At 40.8% G+C, this 20,744-nt stretch overlaps 1 protein-coding gene across 7 annotated transcripts in view; it reads left to right on the top strand.

The window, feature by feature from the left end:
* Positions 1 to 16,277, top strand: part of CELF1 (CUGBP Elav-like family member 1) — a 51,041-nt gene extending 34,764 nt beyond the window's left edge. For 4 of the 7 annotated variants that reach the window (XM_048483917.1, XM_048483916.1, XM_048483910.1 and 1 more), the window contains 6 exons: positions 82 to 210; positions 1,845 to 1,958; positions 2,106 to 2,291; positions 3,254 to 3,397; positions 8,590 to 8,758; positions 13,415 to 16,277. In XM_048483917.1, the coding sequence (XP_048339874.1) occupies positions 82 to 210; positions 1,845 to 1,958; positions 2,106 to 2,291; positions 3,254 to 3,397; positions 8,590 to 8,717 (701 nt within the window). In that variant the 3' untranslated portion in view covers positions 8,718 to 8,758; positions 13,415 to 16,277. Of the gene's footprint in view, positions 1 to 81; positions 211 to 1,844; positions 1,959 to 2,105; positions 2,292 to 3,253; positions 3,398 to 8,589; positions 8,759 to 8,857 lie in introns of all 7 variants that reach the window. The other 3 variants (XM_048483912.1, XM_048483915.1, XM_048483911.1) reach the window with 2 other exon arrangements.
* Positions 16,278 to 20,744: the final 4,467 nt, after the last annotated feature.

Here is a 20,744-nt window from a genome sequence, read left to right as displayed (position 1 = left end):
TGAAATCTTCCGTAATAGCCATTTCACATTTCAGTCCAATTTGTATTAAGACTTCAGTCCAATTTGTATTATGTCTTACAGGACTGAATGCGATGCAGTTACAGAACCTAGCAGCACTTGCAGCTGCAGCAACTGCTGCTCAGAATACGCCCAGTGGTACCACTGCACTCAATTCTTCCAACAGTCCTCTCAGTGTACTCACCAGTTCAGGTAAAAGAGACATTTTTCAGGATAATAGTACTGAACAAGCAGAAGGCCTGCAAAAACTTGCAGGGGGCATCTCATTTTCCCCTCTCCTCTCCTTTCCTCTTTCTTTTGCCTGGCAGCTCTCATAGCCTCTCCCATTTCCCAACTTCCTTCTCTCCTTCCCACTCACCTGATATCCTACCTTTATCTGCCCCCTCCACCCCCAATCTTCGGTTTTGTTGATTATTGTGTTGTTGTTGTACACCGCCCAGAGCCCTCCGGGGATTGGGCAGTCTATGAAATATAATAAATAATAATAATAAAGCCCTGTATGGGCAGAAACCAACATACCTGAAGAACCACCTTAACCCATATGAACCTATCTATACACTTTGTTCATTTTTGGGGGCCCTGCTTTGGTTGCCCCCTCCAAGGCTGGTGAAGGTGGGACCACAAGAAGGGACTTTCTTGGTCACAAAACCAAAACGTAGGGACTGCCTCCATAGGAAAATTTGTCTGTCTTCCTCTGTCTGTGTCTTCCACCATTATTAAATTATTTATTTTTAAATTTTAAATGTTTTTAATGATTCTCATGTTTTTATGCTTGCTGCCGTCAAGGCCTTGATTGGTTGGAAAAGTGGCATAAAATGTTTTAAATAAATAAACTTAATTAGGGCCATCAAAAGGTCTTTTTTACATGCCAAAGTGTGACGCTAGATTTCAGCAGAAGAACATTGTTTTTCATGTTTTTTCCCATATGTAATGATATTTTGAGCCTTTGAGAATCTTCTTCCTGCTTTCCCACTTGATTTGCATAATTGGAGGCTATGGTTGGGATTTACATAATTGGAGGCTATGTTGGGGAGACAATATATATTCAGACATTTTCTGTGGCTGCTAAATTACACTTTGTCACTAAAATGGGAGCAGACTGGTCTTGTTTCAAACTAAATTCCTGTTAGGATTATAATTAAGAATGTTTCTTCAGTGAGAAAATATGAGTAGATAATGTGAATGTCAAAAGAATACTGTAGCCTGGTACAAATTCTTGTCAAATCAACTTCCTTGTGTCTAAGAGTAAAACCCTAATGAGACAGGGTGTTGAATCCTGTCAACTCAAGAGAGTTCTCCTCACTTTGGCTCTTACAATAGGAATTGCATGTTGGGGAAACTCTTATTATTAGAAGAAATTTTGTTTTTATGCCACTGCTAACTTGGTGAGGAAAAACCTTTTATTCATTTGAAGCAATTCTCCTGCAATATAAAATAGTTGCTTTTGATCCATAAATATAGAAGCAATTATTACTTGCACACTGGCATTCAGACAAATAACTGGCACCAATGAACTCAAATTGAGTAGTATATAATGAAGTAGATTGTAATTAGAATATTCTGAGTTAATACAGATTCCAAATATACATATTCTGTTTTATTTTAAACCCACCTGTCCTCCAAGGAGCTCTAGTTGTTATATGTGCTCCCAATTTTATCATTACAACAGTCCTGTAATGTAGGTTAGAAGAATTCTTGGCATAGTTGTCCAAACCACTTGGAGCAGCAGGAGTGGGAAGAATTCCTGTTGCTTTCATTGAAGGTTATTAAAGAGTATCATTACTGTTGGAAGCTGTTTGTGGTGTTTAACTCTTCCATTTTAATAGCAGGTTCATCCCCCAGTTCCAATAGCAGTTCATCTGTTAACCCAATGGCTTCGCTTGGAGCACTGCAAACACTAGCAGGGGCTACTGCAGGTCTCAACGTTGGCTCTTTAGCAGGTTAGTTTAAGATGAATGGAAGAGAAAATGTTTTTAGCATGAGCCATTTTGGGGGGATTCTCCAAGATGTCTCTTCAATAACAAAGATTTCAGCAAAAACTGTTTAAGTCAATTATGTATTAATTCCTGTTCTGTTTTCATGCATAGGAATGGCAGCCTTAAATGGTGGACTGGGCAGTAGTGGCCTTTCAAATGGCACAGGCAGCACAATGGAGGCCCTATCTCAGGCCTACTCTGGGATTCAGCAGTATGCTGCTGCTGCATTGCCCACACTCTATAACCAGAGTCTGTTAACACAGCAGAGTATTGGTGCAGCAGGAAGTCAAAAGGAAGGTAGGTGGGAAGTAGTGGTGGTATGTGGGTATCCTTTACACATTGTGCAGTCCACAGAGCATTTTCTTGAGCACAATTTTTCACAGAGGTGTGTAAAGCATGTCATGCACATTCTTCATAACCCTTGTGACAACCCTTGTGACAAGGCCAGTGTTATCCTTGGTGGGGTGCGGTCTTAAGGTTGAGAGCAATAGCAGCTTACCTAAGGCCACTTAGTAATTTTGTGGTTGAGGTAGCTATAGCTTCTTAGCTTAGATTAATTCTATTAATGTATTGTTGAAGACTTAATGTATTGTTACACACAGTGTGTAACAGACTTCCCTCTGTGATACACCTCTGAAGTTGCCAGCCACAGATGCAGGCAAAACGTTAGGAACAAGATCCACCAGACCACGGCCACACAGCCCGGAAAACCCACCAGAACCGGTTAATTCTATTAGTTTTTATCAGATATTTGCTATTACAAAGAACGTAAACAAACTTATGTACTAAGCATCGAGACCTGGTGATGAATGCAGCACTGATTGACTTGAGGTGATTTGAAGCACAGGAACTGATATTGCACGCATCCTTTCACCTTTATTTTCATATACGACTTTTTCCTACTTAGACACCAGTATTGCCTTTGCCAGTACATTAAGCTTTGTTTCTGTATCTCATATTCTCCAGTTAGCAACAGTTATAATGAACCAGTGATGATTTCATTGGAAAATAATTGGAGAAGCAGTCAAGGAAAAGCCACATTTTGATTCATATCAATCAAGGCATGTGGTTTAGTGTTGTGTTAGGACTGGAAATTGCCTGCCTTTTCTCTAGCAGAATTTGAATTGAGTAAGTCTTAGTGGTCTCTAGAATCCAGCACAGAGTTGTTTTAAGATTCAAGTATGGGCAATGTTATGAATTGGTGAAAGCCAAAGGAATTATGTTTTTGTTGAGCTTGTTTCTAAATGAATGTGTTGAAGGTCCAGAGGGAGCCAATCTTTTCATCTACCACCTCCCCCAGGAGTTTGGGGACCAAGACCTGCTTCAGATGTTCATGCCATTTGGAAATGTTGTCTCTGCCAAGGTTTTCATTGACAAGCAGACCAATCTGAGCAAGTGCTTTGGTATGTTGGGTCAAGTTGTGTGTGTGTTTTGTTTGTTATTGAAGAAGGGGAGATTATAGAAAAACCAACTAGTTAGGGAGGGAATACCTTGAATATGAGAGTCTTGAATAGTGAAAGAGGTACAATAATTTAATACCATACAGAAACATGTTACCTCTTTTTTCCTGGAAGGAATTAACCTGAAAGTGACTTGTCCTTGAGAATGAAAGTGTAATAATAGACATAATAACATTTATGTATAAACATCTTAGAAAGTTCATTTTCTTGTGCACATGGGTACTGCACATGTGCACGTCTGCTGCTGAGAGGATTTTGAAGCTCAAAGTGCCTAGGGGTGCTCTGTTCCTCAAGCCCACACTGCTTCCCACCTTTTTCAGCATGGCTTAAGTGGGCAGAATGCTCTTCCCTCAGTTCTATTTTTGCTACCACTGTTTCACCAGCAATCACTGCTGATCAATTTACTTCCTCAACCTAAGAAGAGTCTGTAGCCTACAGAATGGCACAAAAAGCATTATTAAAGAAATGCAGGTCTTGAGGTTAAAAAATCCCCCACTCATATGACCATGAACAATGCCTACTATGGCTTGGCAAAGAGCACGACATATCATGCTGTTCTGTCTGTCACAGTGGCAAAGCCACCAGGGGGCTGGAGGGTGTACTCCACACACCCTGGCTAATTCATTCTCTAGTCATCACATTGGGGGGAAATCCTTGCAGAAAGACCACCCCTGGCTAGGTGCACCATCCCATTCTCATTGCATTTCTTTCAGGTGGAGACAGGCCGAAAATGCCTGCTCAGCGTTCTCTGGGCCTCATGGGAGCTACATTCCCAGGGGCTCCTGGGAAATGTAGTTTCCACCAGGCCCAGGCAACGCAGGCAGGCTTCCGGCTTTCTTCTCCAGCCTGCTCCTTTCCTAAAAATAAGTGGGGTGGGGTGGGGTGGGGTGGGGTGGGGTGGGGTGGGGTGGGGTGGGGTGCGCAGAGGGGAGAGCACTGGGGGGGGAGGGGTGCAAAAGCCAGAGTGCACTGGGTGCACTCTGGTCTAGCTACGCCTCTGGTCTGTCACCAGTTCACTCCAAAGGCAAGTCGTGACAGAGCTTTCCTCCTTTGGAAAGAAGCTTCTATCTGGCAGTGCTCAGGAGAAATATCCGAGCACTACACCACTTTCCTTTATTGATAGAAGAATCTGAGCAACCGCAGGTCCACCAGTTCCGAGACTGAAATTGACCACTCCAGATCCAAATAAGCCCGTGGAAAAATCTGTGGGCTTGGTCCCTACCTCCCTGAGTAATGCCAAAAGACACATTTTCAACCTGCCATCTTAATCCAAAGATTACTAGGGTTAATGGCCTTCATCGGTGGTGCTGCATGCAAGGCTTCCATTCAGGCCGTTCATATAGCAGGGGTCAGCAGCTGACTAGGGGATGACCTCAGTTGTATCCTACTACATCAAATGAATGGGAGCTCAACTGGGTTTTTCTAGGCATAATTTTCCACTCTAGGGGAGCTCCCACCATAGACATTTTTGCCATTAGAACAGGAAATGCAAATCCGTGTGCTCCCTGTTTGCATGAGAATCACACTCCCTAAGAGACACCTTCCAATCTGCTATATGTCTCCTCTCCTCTGTTATCTCTAATTTCCAGGGTCCTCTACCAAATGAGACAACACACATTTGCTATCCTGATGGGTCCCCTCAGGCCCAGACAATCACGGTTCCCAGCACTACTGGCAATGTCCCATAGCAGTTACATTCCTCTCCCACAGGAGCACAGCCTTCCTCCATCTGAATCTTGGCAGTCTGCATTTAACAGCATGGCTTATTCAGTAACCAAGATAATTCACTGAACCTTCCAAGGACATGCTGCTCAGTGCCGGAAAACCTTCCACGGTTCTCAAATTCACCCATTTGGGAACAGTTGAGTCCATGGGCCACTGATCAGGGTTGGGACACAGTCCACTGCCCAATAGAGAAGGTTCTCAAACATGTCCTAAACCTAGTCAAAGTCTTGCATCCGTCAGAATTCAATAGTGACTGTAGCATGTTTCCATTTTCAGGTTGACAAAAGGTCTCTGCTAATACAAGAGGGACTCAAAATAGTTCTTCAAAGGGTTACTGAACCAATTTTCTCCAGTTCAACCTTCAGTTCCTCAGTGGCGCCTCTCACTGGTGCTCACTCAACTTATGGGCTAATCATTCAAACCAGTGGCCCCTTGTCCCTCCTGCTTACTCACTATAAAAATTATCTAGTAGCAATAACATGGCAGTTAAGAACATAAGAACATAAGAACAAGCCAGCTGGATCAGACCAAAGTCCATCTAGTCCAGCTCTCTGCTACTCGCAGTGGCCCACCAGGTGCCTTTGGGAGCTCACATGTAGGATGTGAACGCAATGGCCTTCTCATGGCTGTTGCCCTTCCCATCACCTGGTCTTGTTGGTAAGGCATTTGCAGGTAATTCTCAGATCAAAGAGGATCAAGATTGGTAGCCATAAACCCACTTCTCCTCCATAAATCTGTCTAAGTCCGGGCCCTTTTAAAGCTTTTCATCCAGGTTAGTGGCCATCACCACCTCCTGTGGCAGCATATTCCAAACACCAATCACACGCTAGCAGTGGAAGAAGTGTTTCCTTTTATTAGTCCTAATTCTTCCCCCCAGCATTTTCAATGTATGCCCCCTGGTTCTAGTATTGTGAGAAAGAGAGAACAATTTCTCTCTGTCAACATTTTCTACCCCATGCATAATTTCTTGTAGACTCTCCAAATCGTATATCCCCTCAGTCCGCTCTCCTCTCCTAAACCTCAAAAGAGTCCTGCAAACGCTGCAGCTTCCTCCTCATAGGAAGGTGCTCCGCAGTCCCTCAATCATCCTCACAGCTGCCCTTCTCTGCACTTTTTTCTATCTCCTCAATATCCTTTTGAGATGCAGCGACCAGAACTGGACACAGTACTCCAAGCGTCAGCATTCACTGCTTTATATAAGGGCATGACAATCTTTGCAGTTTTATTATCAATTCTTTCTAATGATCCCCAGCATAGAGTTTGCCTTTTTCACAGCTGCCATGCATTGAGTTGACATTCCCATGGAACTATCAACTAAGACGCCTAAATCCCTTTCCTGGTCTGTGACTGATAGCACTGACCCCTGTAGCGTGTATGTGAAGTTTGGATTTTTTGCCCCTATGTGCATCACTTTACATTTTGCTACATTGAACTGCATTTGCCAATTCTGAGCCCACTCACTTAATTTATCAAGGTCCGCTTGGAGCTCTTCGCAATCCTTTGTGGTTCTCACCACCCTACATAATTTGGTATCATCTGCAAACTTGGCCACCACGCTACCCACCCCTACTGACTCTTGGTGGAGTTCAGCTACATTCTGCACCAACTATCAAGAGTTGGGAAATGTACTTTGATACCTCCTTGACTATGGAGGCTCACGTTATGCTTGTAACTCGCCCGACATTTTATCATCTCCAACAGGTGAGACAGTTGGTGCCTTACCTGCCCCATGATCTACACAATGGTCGCCTTTAGATTCGACTGTTGCAACTCACTCTATGCAGAGCTGCCCTTGGGCTTGCTTCAGAAGCTCCAACTGATGGAGAATGCAGCAGCATACTTACAGGGACCCCGTGGAGGTTCAACCAGTGATCCACCAGCTGCATTGGCTCTAGGTAGAATACTGGATCAAGTTCAAGGTTCTGGTTCTTACTTTCAAAGCCCTAAATGGTCAGGGGTTAGCATATTTATGGGACTATCTCTTCTGGTATGTCCCCCAAAGATCACTGTTCAGCAAATGAAAATCTTCTGGTGATCCCTGGCCTGATAGATATCCAGCTGACCTTGACCAGGACCAGGGCTTTCTCGGCACTCGCGCCAACCTAGTGAAACGTTCTGTCCAGTGGGCCCTGGCCTTGTGGGATTCCATGTAGTTCCACAGAACCTGTAAGACAGAGCTGTTCCACCAGGGTTATGGTTGAGGCAGCTATGGTTTCCATCAGCTTGGTCTCCTGCTTTCCTTCCTTCTCTTTTTTTTTCTTCCAGTAGAGTGACTCTGATGAACATAATTGCTATCAGGATTTTAGATCTGGTTTTAATTGTTTAAACTTCGATTCGTGATTTTAGATTTGTTAATGTTGTATTTTATATTTGCTGGAAGCTGTCTTGAGCGGCATACCAAACCAATTAAATAAACAAACACCAGCCAGACATGTCAGTGAGCTAAAGGCACTAAGACAGAACCATTCCTTTCTGAAAATATGTGATACCAGGGTAGTTCTCCACACTTCTTTGCATGGACATTACCTGTATTAGCTGCACAGGTGACCACTCAATGAACAGCAGTTACAGCCAAGTGCAATCCTGTTTAGCCAACACAGGAGTAAAGGTACAAAAGAGCAAGAGTCAGTAGCACCTTAAAAACAAATAAAATTTCTGGCAGGGTATGAGCTTTCATGAGTTGCAGCTCATTTCTTCAGATAACAGGAGTAAAGAACATTCTATGTGTCTTAATGACATTTTGAACATCTTTTGCAAATTGAAAGGATCTGCAGCTGTGAACAGGACTTCCTTGTCTCCCCCCTCCTGCTGTAGCGCCAAATATGCTCCATTTATTTATTAGGAAGGCATTTGGTAGACACCCAAGGGATTCATTTATTTACTCTTGCAACTTCTGGTTGTCTGCGTCGCTCATTTCAGTATTGCTGCAGCACTTCTTTCCTTAATTCTACTGAATGTAATGCTATTCCTAATGAATGTTCATAGTTCCTCAATATTGCAAAATAATTTTACTTGTAACATTTGTTTTAAGGAGTTCAGATACTTCCACCAATGTTGTAGATTTACCAGACTGCCTACCAGTTGAGGGAGTGAGTGATCTTTTGTTTATGTGCAATGGAGGCCAAACTTTCCAATTTAGTGCCATTTTTTTTTCAGACTTGATGCTCCTAACTCTGGGGAATAGGGCCAGACCCCTATATTTATTTTTGGACTTCCTTATTTTAACAAGGGGAGAAAGTCAGAGCAGCATCCTTCTTCTCTTTGAGCCATCTTGTAGGGAAACTAGCCTCATTTATGACTGTTTAAAATCCCATTTTTTACATACCTGAATTTTGTAAGCAGATTATCAGTTTGCAATCGTCATAGCTTTTTCCAACATGTTTTCTCATGTACTGCCTTCCTTTTCTCAGGCTTTGTAAGTTATGACAATCCAGTCTCTGCACAGGCTGCCATCCAGTCAATGAATGGATTTCAAATTGGCATGAAACGACTGAAAGTACAGCTCAAGCGCTCTAAGAATGACAGCAAGCCATACTGAGCACCCCTCCCCTCTGGAACTGGAGTGAGAAGGATCTTCTGGTAAGTTGGGGAGGAGTGCGCTTGGTGATTCACAAACTCTTAGGGCTGTATTTTTACAGTCATGGAAACTGATACGTTGCATTGTATCTTCTCCTGAAGACTCAGCTACAGCCTCTACTGGGAATTCTTCTTCGGATGGAGGACAAGTTTGTGCTTTTGTTTCCAGTGTTTTACTTTGGAGTTTAGGTGCCATATTGGTGATCTTTTTAAGTTTGCCGTGTTGTAACCAGTGTGTGTTGAGAAGGACCAATGCCAGCCACTGGGGCAGGGGGTACAGAAGGGAAGGTAGTAGATGCATTCTGAACTGACACTGCATGACTCTGACACAAAGAGAAAGGTCCCCAAGTAACATTGATTAAATGGGTTGAGGAGGGATCCACAATACTTGGTGGTTAGGAAACAGGCCATCTTCCCTCTCCATCCACCGGAGTCTTTGCAGGCTCTTAGTTTCCCCGATGCCTTATGGAAGGGGTTCATTCTGACAGTCTCTGGAAAGGGAGAAAAGTAGTTGGGCAAAAATATTCACATGTTCAAGGAAAACTGCAGTAACTATAATACTGTCATGTTTGTATAGGCCAGTGGGTATGGTGGTAGCTTACAGAATGATCCAGTGATGTCCTTTTATCAGATGTTTACCATCCAGCGAAAATTAAAATTTATAGCCAATTTCTCACTGTTATGCCTTGTTTGATGAAAACTAGGCTTGACTCAAGAGAGTTTAATGCAGAGACATAAAGCTTTGTAAGTGAGGAACTCCTGGCTTTAATTCATTTACTGCTTCACATTTTGAATGTTGTAATCAAATTTCTACTTTATTTCCACCCGAGTTTCACAGCTTGTACATACAAAATGATCGTAGAATCAGTATTCAAAAGCACAATTTACAACCCCCTTAGAACTGAACTGGCAGATGTCTTTTAGAAGTCTTGTTGCTCTGATTGCTGACATTCTTCTTGCTGCATCTGAAAGCTGAGATGTCCTAAATCTAATTGTCCCAAAGGTCAATGTTTAATTTATTTTCATATACCATTATTGATCTGCAGTTCTCCTTTGAGTATAGGTGCTAATATACAACTGAAAGGGCTACACATGAATGCTGAGTTCGCACAGAATCTTGATGACCTTCCTTTCTTACAGTGTTTGCAGCCCAATACATACACAACTCAGTCAAAATTCTTTCCCCTCTAATTCACACCTACTATTCCACACACTTGTGGATTTGCCAAAGTGTTAAAGTGTTTGTGTGTGTTTTTGTACACAATGATGAATTGGGACTAAAGGGAACTTTGACATTCTGGCCTGAGCCATGGTAGGAAGTCACTATCGCACTTATCCCTGGAGCCACAAAAATCCACCCTTTTCAGTGGGAAAGTTTACGGTGTTTTGTATAGATTTAGTTTGCTCCTTCTTCCTCAATTATTCTCTTCTATGTGCTCGCATTTGGTGAGTGTGTTTTTTCACAGTGCACCAACCAATCCTGTAACTCTCGGGAATCAGATGTTGAGAAGATTTGCCTGTGAGGAGAAGAGAGCAGATTTTAAAAATGGCTTCCTGCCCACTCCCATCAGGAGGAGCCTAAAGGCCCATCAAGCCTGAAATGCATTGTTAAAATGTGTCAGGCACTGTGTGGCTCGCTACTAGGACTGGGCATAACCAGGGACTGGGTCCCCTGGTATAAGGCCATCCATCTCAGGTCCAAGTTATTTTTTTTCTAGTAAATCTGGAAGTATTGTTGGTGAATACTGTTCTGTAACCTTGTTGGACTGATGGTAAAAATTCAACTGTCAGTATTATAAAGTGTACATAGGGGTGGCAGAGGTTGAATGGTCAGATTGCCAAATTTCCCATTTATGCTGGCATGTGGTACCCTTTTGTGTTAATTATTTGGGTCTATTCAGAAGTATATGCATATGCTTAGATGAACTGTATACATTTGAATTTTGTGCACTAGAAAAAGTGTGTCCTGATATTCTGAGAAAAAAATTGTTGGAGTGTTGAGACTTCCAGAGTTGTCATGGGATTTTTTTTATAAATAATATTCGTTTCAGGAAAAAAAAAGGTCATGGTTGGGAGCAGCTGCTCCAGTTGCAACCTGATATAACCAAGAATGTTGTTTCTATTTTTATAGAAGTTTTATACTGCTCCAGGGTGGAGATATTTATTATCTAAATTATTTCACTGGAAAGGCCAGGATTTGCATAATCCTGAATATGATTGTTTTACACATATGTACAACAGTGTGCATAAATAAAACTACTGATTTTCAGTGGCCTGTTTGCAGCTGGACAAACTGCTAAATAGGAAAATAATTAATGCTGTGAACCAGTGAAGGAGGAAAACTGTGCTCAAGTTTCTTTATAGTCACTCCTTCCAGAATCTTCTCTTTCCCTTGCCACTTCTGAATCCCTGCCTTTGCTTTTCTTTCGTCCATCCATGATAGCTTTTCCATAAACTATCTGCTCAGTAATCCTTTTGTGTAATATCTATAATTTTCATGTGCTGTTTAGATGCATTCATCATGGCCATAGAGGCAAATGCCTCTGGTTAAATTTAGATTATAGTATTTGTATGTAATTTTTCCTGTAAGGCATTGTGATCTGTATTCGTGTTCTCATCCTGAATGATACTGATGCAAAAACAAATCTTTCAAAATTAGTCGCCCTGAGGCTGACTTTGTTGGAAAAGAGCGGGATAAAAGCCAAATAAATAATAGATCTGAAGAATCAGAAGTTTGATATATATTGACAAGTCCTTGTGCCTTCAGTGGTACTTCTCTGAATTACTTTAATTAGAAAACTTGAACCCAAATATGCCTTTCTTCTCAGTTTCATTCGCTTAGTTGATCTTGCTATGCATGCTTTGCAAAAAAAAAAAAGTGTTTGGAATAGAGTTCTTCACAGAGTAAGTTTGATCCAGTTTGTCATGCCATGACTCGTCCTCCCCCCCCCCACCCCAGTGTCTCCCTCCACCCCTTACTTTCCCTTTTTCAGAATTGAACAGATCCTTTGGCAGGCAGCCTGGATGTTATCTTATTGGCTGGTACTCTGAGGCAAATTATATCAGTCATCTGTGTTTTGGCCTGTACAACAAACAGATCAAATTTAAAAGTGCACCTATTTTAGTTGCTTGATTTTTTTCAAGTCCTGAATTTAACTTTGAAGAAAATTTTAGACATATTTTAAATCCTTTGAAGAAATTGATGGTGTTTGCTAATATGAGTGTGAAACTGCAGCAAATAAAGGATGACATTAAAGTAAAATATGTTATTTGGGGGCAGACATTCATGGGAGAAATACTGAAAGAATCTCTTCCCAAAGAGCTATCTTATTTTCATAGAAAATAAATAATTAATTCCATGTGGACAGCTATGATTGAGTTAGCCATATAAAGTTTTCTTTTTAACCCAAGTGTGTTTTTATGTAGTCATGCACATATTTACAAGGATCTGCAGGATACAATCCACTTTTCTTCTTCTGCTTGGTGTCTCACATGTTATGAACAAAAAAAGTCTTAAAGACTATATTCAGCCTGCACAGTTAAGCCTCACTATATTCTCTTATGAAACATATTGCTTTTTTCACTCAGCCAAGATGATGCTAAAATTATCTACCCTATTATGTCTTAGTCCTTGTGAACAGATCGGTCAAAATCCTTTAAGAATTTACACATAAAAATAGAAGACTGTTTTTAGTTAATGAGCTGTAACACCAAGCGTCTGTTTAGTTCAGGATGGTGTAATATGCCTTTGACTGTAATTAGTCTGTAGAATCTCTGTTTAATGCCTTCTGACGATCCTGAGTAAATTTACACTTGCAAGTGGTCCCAGCTCTGAAAATCTCTGCAGACAAAATTCCTCCCGCTCATATTGACAATAGTGACTGTACAGTTTTTGAGAGTCCAGAATTCTTTCTCTCAAAGTCAGGGAGCAGGATTTATTTATTGAAAGAATTGAAAACATTTTCTTTCAAGTTTCATAGTATAAAAGGGCTCAAGCTGGGGCAAGTCTTAGCTTGCAATCAAGTCTTAATTCCCTCCTATTTTATAGGCGTTTCAGTTCCTGTATGTGATCTTTTTCTTGATGCTAAAAATCAACAACCAGCATCTGTATTTTCTACATAACAGCTTGAAACATGTAGGATGGATTTTTGGACCTGCTGCTGCAGAAGCACATCCTGTAACAGGAAAGAAGAAAGTGTCTCAAAAATTGAACCCCTTTCCCCAAAGAATCCTTCTGTGTCTCCTGTTTCTTAATCTCCCTGAATGGGTGTGAGTGTGGGGTCCATATTTTATGGAGAGTGGTTTTACCAGCAGGAATTTGCAGTGGTATCTTCCTCAAGCAGGAGCACAAGATTGGGGTAGTAGCAAATGCACAGCCACCTGGGTGCCAGTCATAATCCAATCTATAGCCAGTGTCTCAAGGAAATCTCAGACCGCTGCTTTCATTTGGTATCTGACAGTGTAACATTTATTTGGTGTCTTAATGCACTTCAACTTTTACTTGTTCATTGTTGGCATGTGCTGCCCTTCCCTGTCAATTCCCCTCCCCGAGAGGTCTCATTGTACAGTGCCCATTCCTGTTCTTTCTCTCTCTCTGTTTGGATGTACTGCTCTGTGTAACTCAGTGGGTCTCCTTCTTTCTGGTTTGTTTTTTTCTAGATTCCTGCCGTTTGTTCATCGTTGTGCCTAAAGCATGTCGATGTGGCGTTCAAGTACATCGTCCAAATCCTTGTCTCTTCAGCTTCTCTGATGCTTGAACTCTCACCTTTTGACCTTGTGTTGACTTTTGATGCTGACGTGTATTTTTATTATGTTTGTTTTCTTTTTGTTTCTTTCCTTTTTTTGTGCTGCCAAATTGGTTTTGCTAGAAAGACTGCTGAAGGGGAATATTTAAACTTGCATTTGAATATAAAAGAATTCTATTTTTCTAGAACTTCGTAAGATAACCACTTGATTTTGTGATTCTGATTCTTTGTAATTGTCTTCAGAGCAGCCTTGCTAGCATACCTCGTGGAGTATTTGTATTTCTGTGATCATACAGCCAATCACTTCTAGGCTTAGTTTTTTCTGTGTGCTTAGTTTTAAAACAGATCTTTGAAGGAAAAAGTAAAAAGATGCAACTTAAAACTTTCAGGAGGCTTCTAGTCACATTTTGCTGAATCTACTTTTTGTGCTTGAGGAGACGGCATGTATTCTTTGACTTGAGTAGCCTCAGCAGAAAACACTTGAACTACACTTTCTCCTGATTGTAGCTGCATTTTTGCCCTGGCACTTACTGTTTTTTCCTTCCTGTGTGATTATCAGCCTCTGTCTGCAGTGAAAGTTTAATCAAAGTTGATGTTGTATTTTGTTAAGCCTTAGCATGCTTAGTTTTTGTAACTACAATCTCCTCAGCAAACTGTGAGATTTTGGGTTTTGTTTTTTTTTGTTTTGTTTTTTTACAAACTCAAATATGCCCTTCTAAACGTTTTGCATGTTTCCTGCTGTGTTCTTCACAATCTCGTAATATATACACCCTTCACCTCTGTTTTCTATAGTTTGTGCAAAAACTGAGCAATTTAATAGGTTTCAGAGCTATCCATTTTTGGATGCCAGACTTGTGGTCATGTGTCACGTAAGGGCATCTCCTGTGCATTTGGACTGCTTTACACAGTAGCTGTACCTTGCTGTGTCATCACATCTATGGAAAGGTCTCAGGGTAGGTGCTTCATGCACTGTTTTGGTGGTAATGGAGGTGGCAGGGATAGAAGATTGGCTGGAGGGGTGGGATGTTCACAGTAATGTTGCTTCTAAGATCCATTGGAGCTGAAGCTCTTTTGGGGTAGCCTTAATTTGTACCTCTTGTTTAATAGGTGGCTTGCTGTGTGAGGTTTAATACCATCATATCTAAGGAGATGGAAGATTGATTGGTTCTCCTGTCTTCACACAAGTAGCATGTTCTGTGTATCCCATAGAAGGGATCTGTAAGCCTAGGCACAAAACTGCTGGCTCTTTCCCCAAGTGACAAGCACAATATAACAGCCTACTAGCTGTTACCTGAACAGGGTACCAACCCCAGCTCCTTTTCTCACAGGCCTTAGCTGGGGAATCTCTCTCTGGAGATATTTTTGTTTGATTTTTGTTCTTAAGTTGGGTAAGGAGTCATGCAGGGGGGGGTCATCCTCTTTCTGACATGAGGAAAAAATAGGGCAGATCTTCCTTCTCTGGGAAGCATGCTTTAGCCTTAGCGCACATAAACCTATTATAGAATCTGAGACTTAGTACTGAGGTTTTGCAGCACTTGCAAGAAAATGCTGTGGTAGGTGCCTCATCACACAACAGGGCAAAGGAGTGTGAGGAACTAGGAAGAAGCTTTGGCAGAAGGAAAGAGCATGAAGAATTTTTTTGGTGAGTAGGACTGTATGGGAGACCTATCTCTAGGCCAGGTGGAGGGCTAATTTGTTCCACTGGTTTGGACACAATTCTCTGCCCTATGCTGGTGAAAATAATTTCTCCATGCTTGTGAGATGAATATGCATAGTTAGCTCAGTCTTGTAATCATCACCTTTTTGAGAATGAGTTGCTTGAAAAGGTTATGGCTGCATTATCTGGGGGTACAGCTGTGAGATGGTTGCTCTCAGGCTCAAGTCGCAATGCACAGGGATGTCATATGGCAGGGGACGTCCAGGCCCTGCAATATATTGAATAATTTTGCCAATACATTTCTTTACAATGCGCATTCAGTTCCATAAGGAGCTGCGGGGAAACCTGTGGGGAAAAAAAACTCTGGAGAAAATCAAAATGCCAAACATTGGATGTTCCTTTTCTTTCTTCTTTCCTTTCTTACTTTGGTTGTTTTAATTATTCTGTGGTGGTTTTAATGGATTTGAGACAGTAAAGCAGCAGCTGCCTTTTATTTCTGGCTGCTTTTTGTGAATAATTTAAAAAAAGAAAATTTACATTTTGGAAACCTGTGGGCTTTTTTATTGGTACAAACATATTTAACACTAGGGGTTTTGTACAGTTTTTTGCCTTTTCTACTAGAAAACAATGTAAAGTGATTCACAAATGTGACAAGAAAACAAATTGCCACTATGACCAAATGTAGAGTCTGTTCTGCAGTGACAGGATTTAATCAACTCAGTCGTGATTCTGTTGTAGCAAAGCTTTTCTTTACCTTGTTTGAATTGTTCCTTTTTCTTGTTTAATTTGCAAACGAAAATGTCTTTTTTGTGTGAAATTGTGTTGTACTCTGTAGAAAAATTATGGATTTTACTTTAATGGTTTAAAATAACAGAAGCATATGTTGCTTTTCTGATCACGGAATTTGTGTAGTGGATTTAAAAATGAAAGTTTTGTTACAAGTTTGGAACGAGCGAGTATGTATTAAGGAATTTTTTTCCTTTGTGTGTGATTTCTTTTTGTCCCACTGGGGAACTTAAAGCTGTTTTAATTGCACAGACACACCGACAAGAAGTCATTTTGTATATGCCAAGTGTGGTACCTCCCTTTGTTTATTTGCTATTAAACTGTTTGAGAAGAATCTCTGTGTCATTTTTGTTCTTCCTTATACACACACTAATAAATGGGGGAGCGGGTTTGGCCAATTAGCAATAGTGATAAGAAATCTCTCTAGCCAAAAGGAGAATCCCAGTGTTGATCATACATTGTCGCTGGATCACTTATTATTTTTTCCTGCTAGTACACTAATATTGTTGTATGCTCTTTCTGTCTGTTTAAGGTTTGCCCTTTATTTTCTATTCTAAATTCATAACCCATCTAGGGATGGGTTATGACCAACAGCTTAACCAGAATACTTGTGTATCACATGAAGTTTCACAATTAAATTGGTTTATTGGGTAATTTAATACATTCAGACAGAAGTCACTTCTGTGAAGATAAGTGCATATGTGTACATGCTCACACATGTGCAAGCAGTGCCCAGTTACTTGAGTCTGGTGATCCATACAGTAGCGTTCTGTATTCAAACAGGACTCCAATGCTAGAATAGAATTTATAAGTAAATGAAACATGCAGATACTTCTGCGTGATCTGTAATGCACAAGGATTGTTGTTGTTGTTGTTGTTGTTGTTGTTATTTTGATTTATTCATCACCCTTCACAGTAGTCTCAAAATGCCTGTAAACACAGTGGTAACCAACGACGCTTGCTCTTTTGGTTTTGACCTTAAATAATGTACATATGCCTAGTTCTCTGCTGTAGCATACAAAATCCTGCTACCAACTATAACCCACATTTTTATGAAGTCTTTATAAGAAATGCCAAACCCATCAGAGTGTATTTATTATAAATAGAACTATCCATTATAATAATCTTCTACACTTGCAGGTGATCAACTCTGTTTCGGAATGAATTTGCCAAATTGAGAGCCCTCCTGCAATTTTATTCCACTGATTATTTATTGTACCTGATGTTCTAATTACTATACTGCTCTCATTTTACTGGACATGGATATTAGAACAGCTGCTGCCTTACAAAAATGACTTGTGAAGTTCTGAGAGTTTTATTTTGAAGCAAAATGGAACAAAATGATCAGTGGAATATTAATCAGAGTGTATTTAAAAGGCAACCGAAGGACTATGATTACAGCTGAGATTTAAGCGGCATGATATTTTGTTTGATATTAATAATTTATCCTTCTAATGAGTTAACCTCTTTTGATAGATCCAGAAAAAATTAAAGCCATGTTATTTTAATGATACTGAGATTGAATGCAATACAGTACATTAATGTTCAGTCTTGCATTCCATTCAATGCTGTCTGATGGGCTCAAAGCAGGGTTTTGTATCACCTGTTGTGTGGTGCATAAAGCTGAGTGGATAAATGAACAACTGTTTTTAAATCCAGTCCTCATAAGACGAGCAAGTGGAATGTGGAGAAGAAAACCGGATGACAAAATTGTTCATCTGCAAGAGATTATTGTAACACAATATAATTATTCCCTTGGCAGATTAATAGCAAAATCCATATTGCTTGTAGCAGAAAGGCATCAACGCACGATCTTGTAATAAATGAGGCCTGTGTTGTATTTGCATCTTTAAGCAATTCTCTGTAAACTGTAGATACATTCACACATCTGCTGGGCCTGCTCAGGCTTACGATTCATAAGAACATAAGAATTTTTTTTGTTCAAAACAGAGTTAGATAGAATTATATCTTCTCTCTCATACACACACATACTGTTAGCTCTCTGGAGGATAACAACATCTGATCAGGTACAGAAATCAGTGGCATCTGTGAATCAGAGAAGCATTTCATGAAGTCTTCATTTCTATGTTGTCTTCTAATAGTGTGTCTTTCTCAATGTTTCAAGGAAAATGTAAGTAACCATGAAACAGTCATATTGTGTGTGTGGTGGTTTTACCTGTGGTCTTTCCACCTCTTTGTGGGCACCGAGGTGAGAATCATTGTAAATCTGACTGCTGCACCTGCACTGACTGAATTCTCTTCCTTTGTTCTGCAGTGGGGAGAGAGAATGGGTTTTTTTCCTCAGCTGGGCACCAGGCCTAATAATATGATTGACGTATTGTCAAAGCCTTTCAGGGCCAGAATCACTAGGATGTTGTGGGTTTTCCGGGTTGTAGGGCCGTGTTCCAGTAGTATTTTCTCCTGATGTTTCACCATCTGTGGCTGGCATCTTCAGAGGATCTGGTAGAAGACGAGTGTATGAATTATATAAATCTGTGAAATACCCAGGGTGGGAGGAAGATCCATTTGCAATTGTTAAAAGTGTTAAATGGGGGAATTCCACAACACATGCAAATCATACTTGCAAACTGTACCTTTAACACTTTTAACAATTGCAAATGATTCTTTCTCCCACCCTGGGTCTTTCACAGGTATATGTGTTCCACTTGCTGTACTGCTACCAGATCCTCTGAAGATGCCAGCCACAGATGCAGGCGAACATGGCCATACAACCTGGAAAACCTACAACATCCTAATATGATTGATTCTGCTGAAAAAAAATTGGAATTTAGCACCCGTGCATTTATGACACACTTATTTGACTAAAAGTATAATGATCATTAGTAAACAAGTAAAGGGTATCAGAATCCCAGCTTATGCTTACATTTTTTTAAAAAAACACCTGACATTGGAAAACTGCCCTGCCTCTTGCTTTCAATAGATTTGTTCATTTGTCATCCTTCAAATGTGTGTTCTTCCCTGTTTTCCAGTTTTGGATTTTATTAGTCTATAGTTTCTGCAGCTCTGTCTTGTTGTAGCTCGCAGAGGTCTCCCTTCCCTCCCTCTAGCCCAGGGGTAGGGAACCTGTGGCTCTCCAGATGTTCAGGAACTACAATTCCCATCAGCCTCTGTCAGCATGGCCAATTGGCCATGCTGGTAGGGGCTGATGGGAATTGTAGTTCCTGAACATCTGGAGAGCCGCAGGTTCCCTACCCCTGCTCTAGCCTGTAACACTTCTGGTTGTAGCTCACAGAGGGCTCTCTTTTTAGCCCAAGCACTGGGGGATAAACATGCAATGTCTGCTTGTGAAGATGAGGGGAGCAGGGGTTGTACTTGGCCAGGCATTCTTGGAGCAAGTGAAGACCCAGTGGCACTGCCTTCACATCAGAAAATCACCTTGGACTTTGCTGGTGGCTGAGCAGAACTAAGTGGCAGTGATGGGCCGTAGCCATGTCTGTTGCCTTATCTCACAGTTCTGCCAGTTACTTGGTTGCTTGAGAGATTTAGACCAAGCAAAATGGTCTGGGTTGCCACCATCAGTACTGGGGCTTGCCTAGCCCTACAGGGCATATCTTTTGAGATTTCACTGAGTATTCATTTTTTTACATGTATGTATAATTTGTATAACGATACCCCATGAAGAGGTGGACCCTGTGGAGTTTGGGTAGTGCTGACAAAAGAGGAGCAGCTTTGAGCCAACAAGTTGCAGAATTAGCTGTAGCAGTTCACAAGCTGTACCTTAAGTTCTTTGTAGGAGACTGCCTGATTGTTCAGTGATGTGGAAGCAGTCCCATCTGCCAGTCCTAGTGTCTATCTAGAAATGATGCCATACATTCAAAAGAAAAAATTATGATTCCGTCTGAATGCAAGCTATTAGCAGGCAAACCAAAGTGCTTTTAAAATCTACTTAAAATCTGGTGTTCAATAATTCCAACATTTTGTTTCCCTGTGTTTCAGACCTACACAAAAGGATGTCTTTCTAAACTAGTGGGTTTTGAAATCTACATGAACAAGGGGGGGGGGGGGGGCTACATAATCGACAAAAAATAGGCACAGAAATATAAGGATATGGTGTGGCTTTCATTTTTTCCTCCATTTAAAAGACTACATCTCTATAAAACAAGCTGTTTACTTCATCTCTTGGAGGGATTATTCTAAAAAGAAGGGAATGCATTCTTTAAATGTGTAAATCCCTGTTCCCATAGTTCTAAGCCTGGGGTGTCCAACTCTGGTGCTTCAAATGGTCATGGACTACAATTCAGAGGCTGATGGGAATTGTAGTCCATGAACATCTGAAGTGCCAGAGTTGGAAACCCTGTTCTAAGCCCTCAGCAGAGCAGAACCCCTTAACATGAGTGTGAAGTTCATTGATTGAGCTGAACTACCATACAGGATAATGTTTTTTAATGGCTGGCTCCTTCTGTTACTGTATTTTTGCCAGCTAATTAGTCACCATCAGTTGTTGATGAATGTGCCAATCTTCAATCTGAAAAGAGACATAGTTGTTATCATCAAAGTATTATATATCATGTAAGTGAAATTTATCTTCCAAGTGAATCTTTCCTTGAAGCATGCTTTGAGTAGTTGGTACACAAATTGGGGTCTCCCGTGTGTATTTGGCCAAAAAAACATGACCGTACTGTTTTTGCTTTTTAAAACATGTCTGTGAAGGTGGACCTGGGTATATCAAAATATAATGACAAGTGTCTAAACTACAGTACAAGTTTTATCTCTGTGCATAAATTTGCACAACAAATTTCAGAGGAGTATCATATCACTTTACAACAGCCAAAATCAGTGA

This window comes from Sphaerodactylus townsendi, linkage group LG02 (assembly GCF_021028975.2).
Source record: "Sphaerodactylus townsendi isolate TG3544 linkage group LG02, MPM_Stown_v2.3, whole genome shotgun sequence".
NCBI classification, from domain to species: Eukaryota; Metazoa; Chordata; class Lepidosauria; order Squamata; family Sphaerodactylidae; genus Sphaerodactylus; species Sphaerodactylus townsendi.
This window is presented reverse-complemented; position numbering and strand designations above follow the sequence as displayed.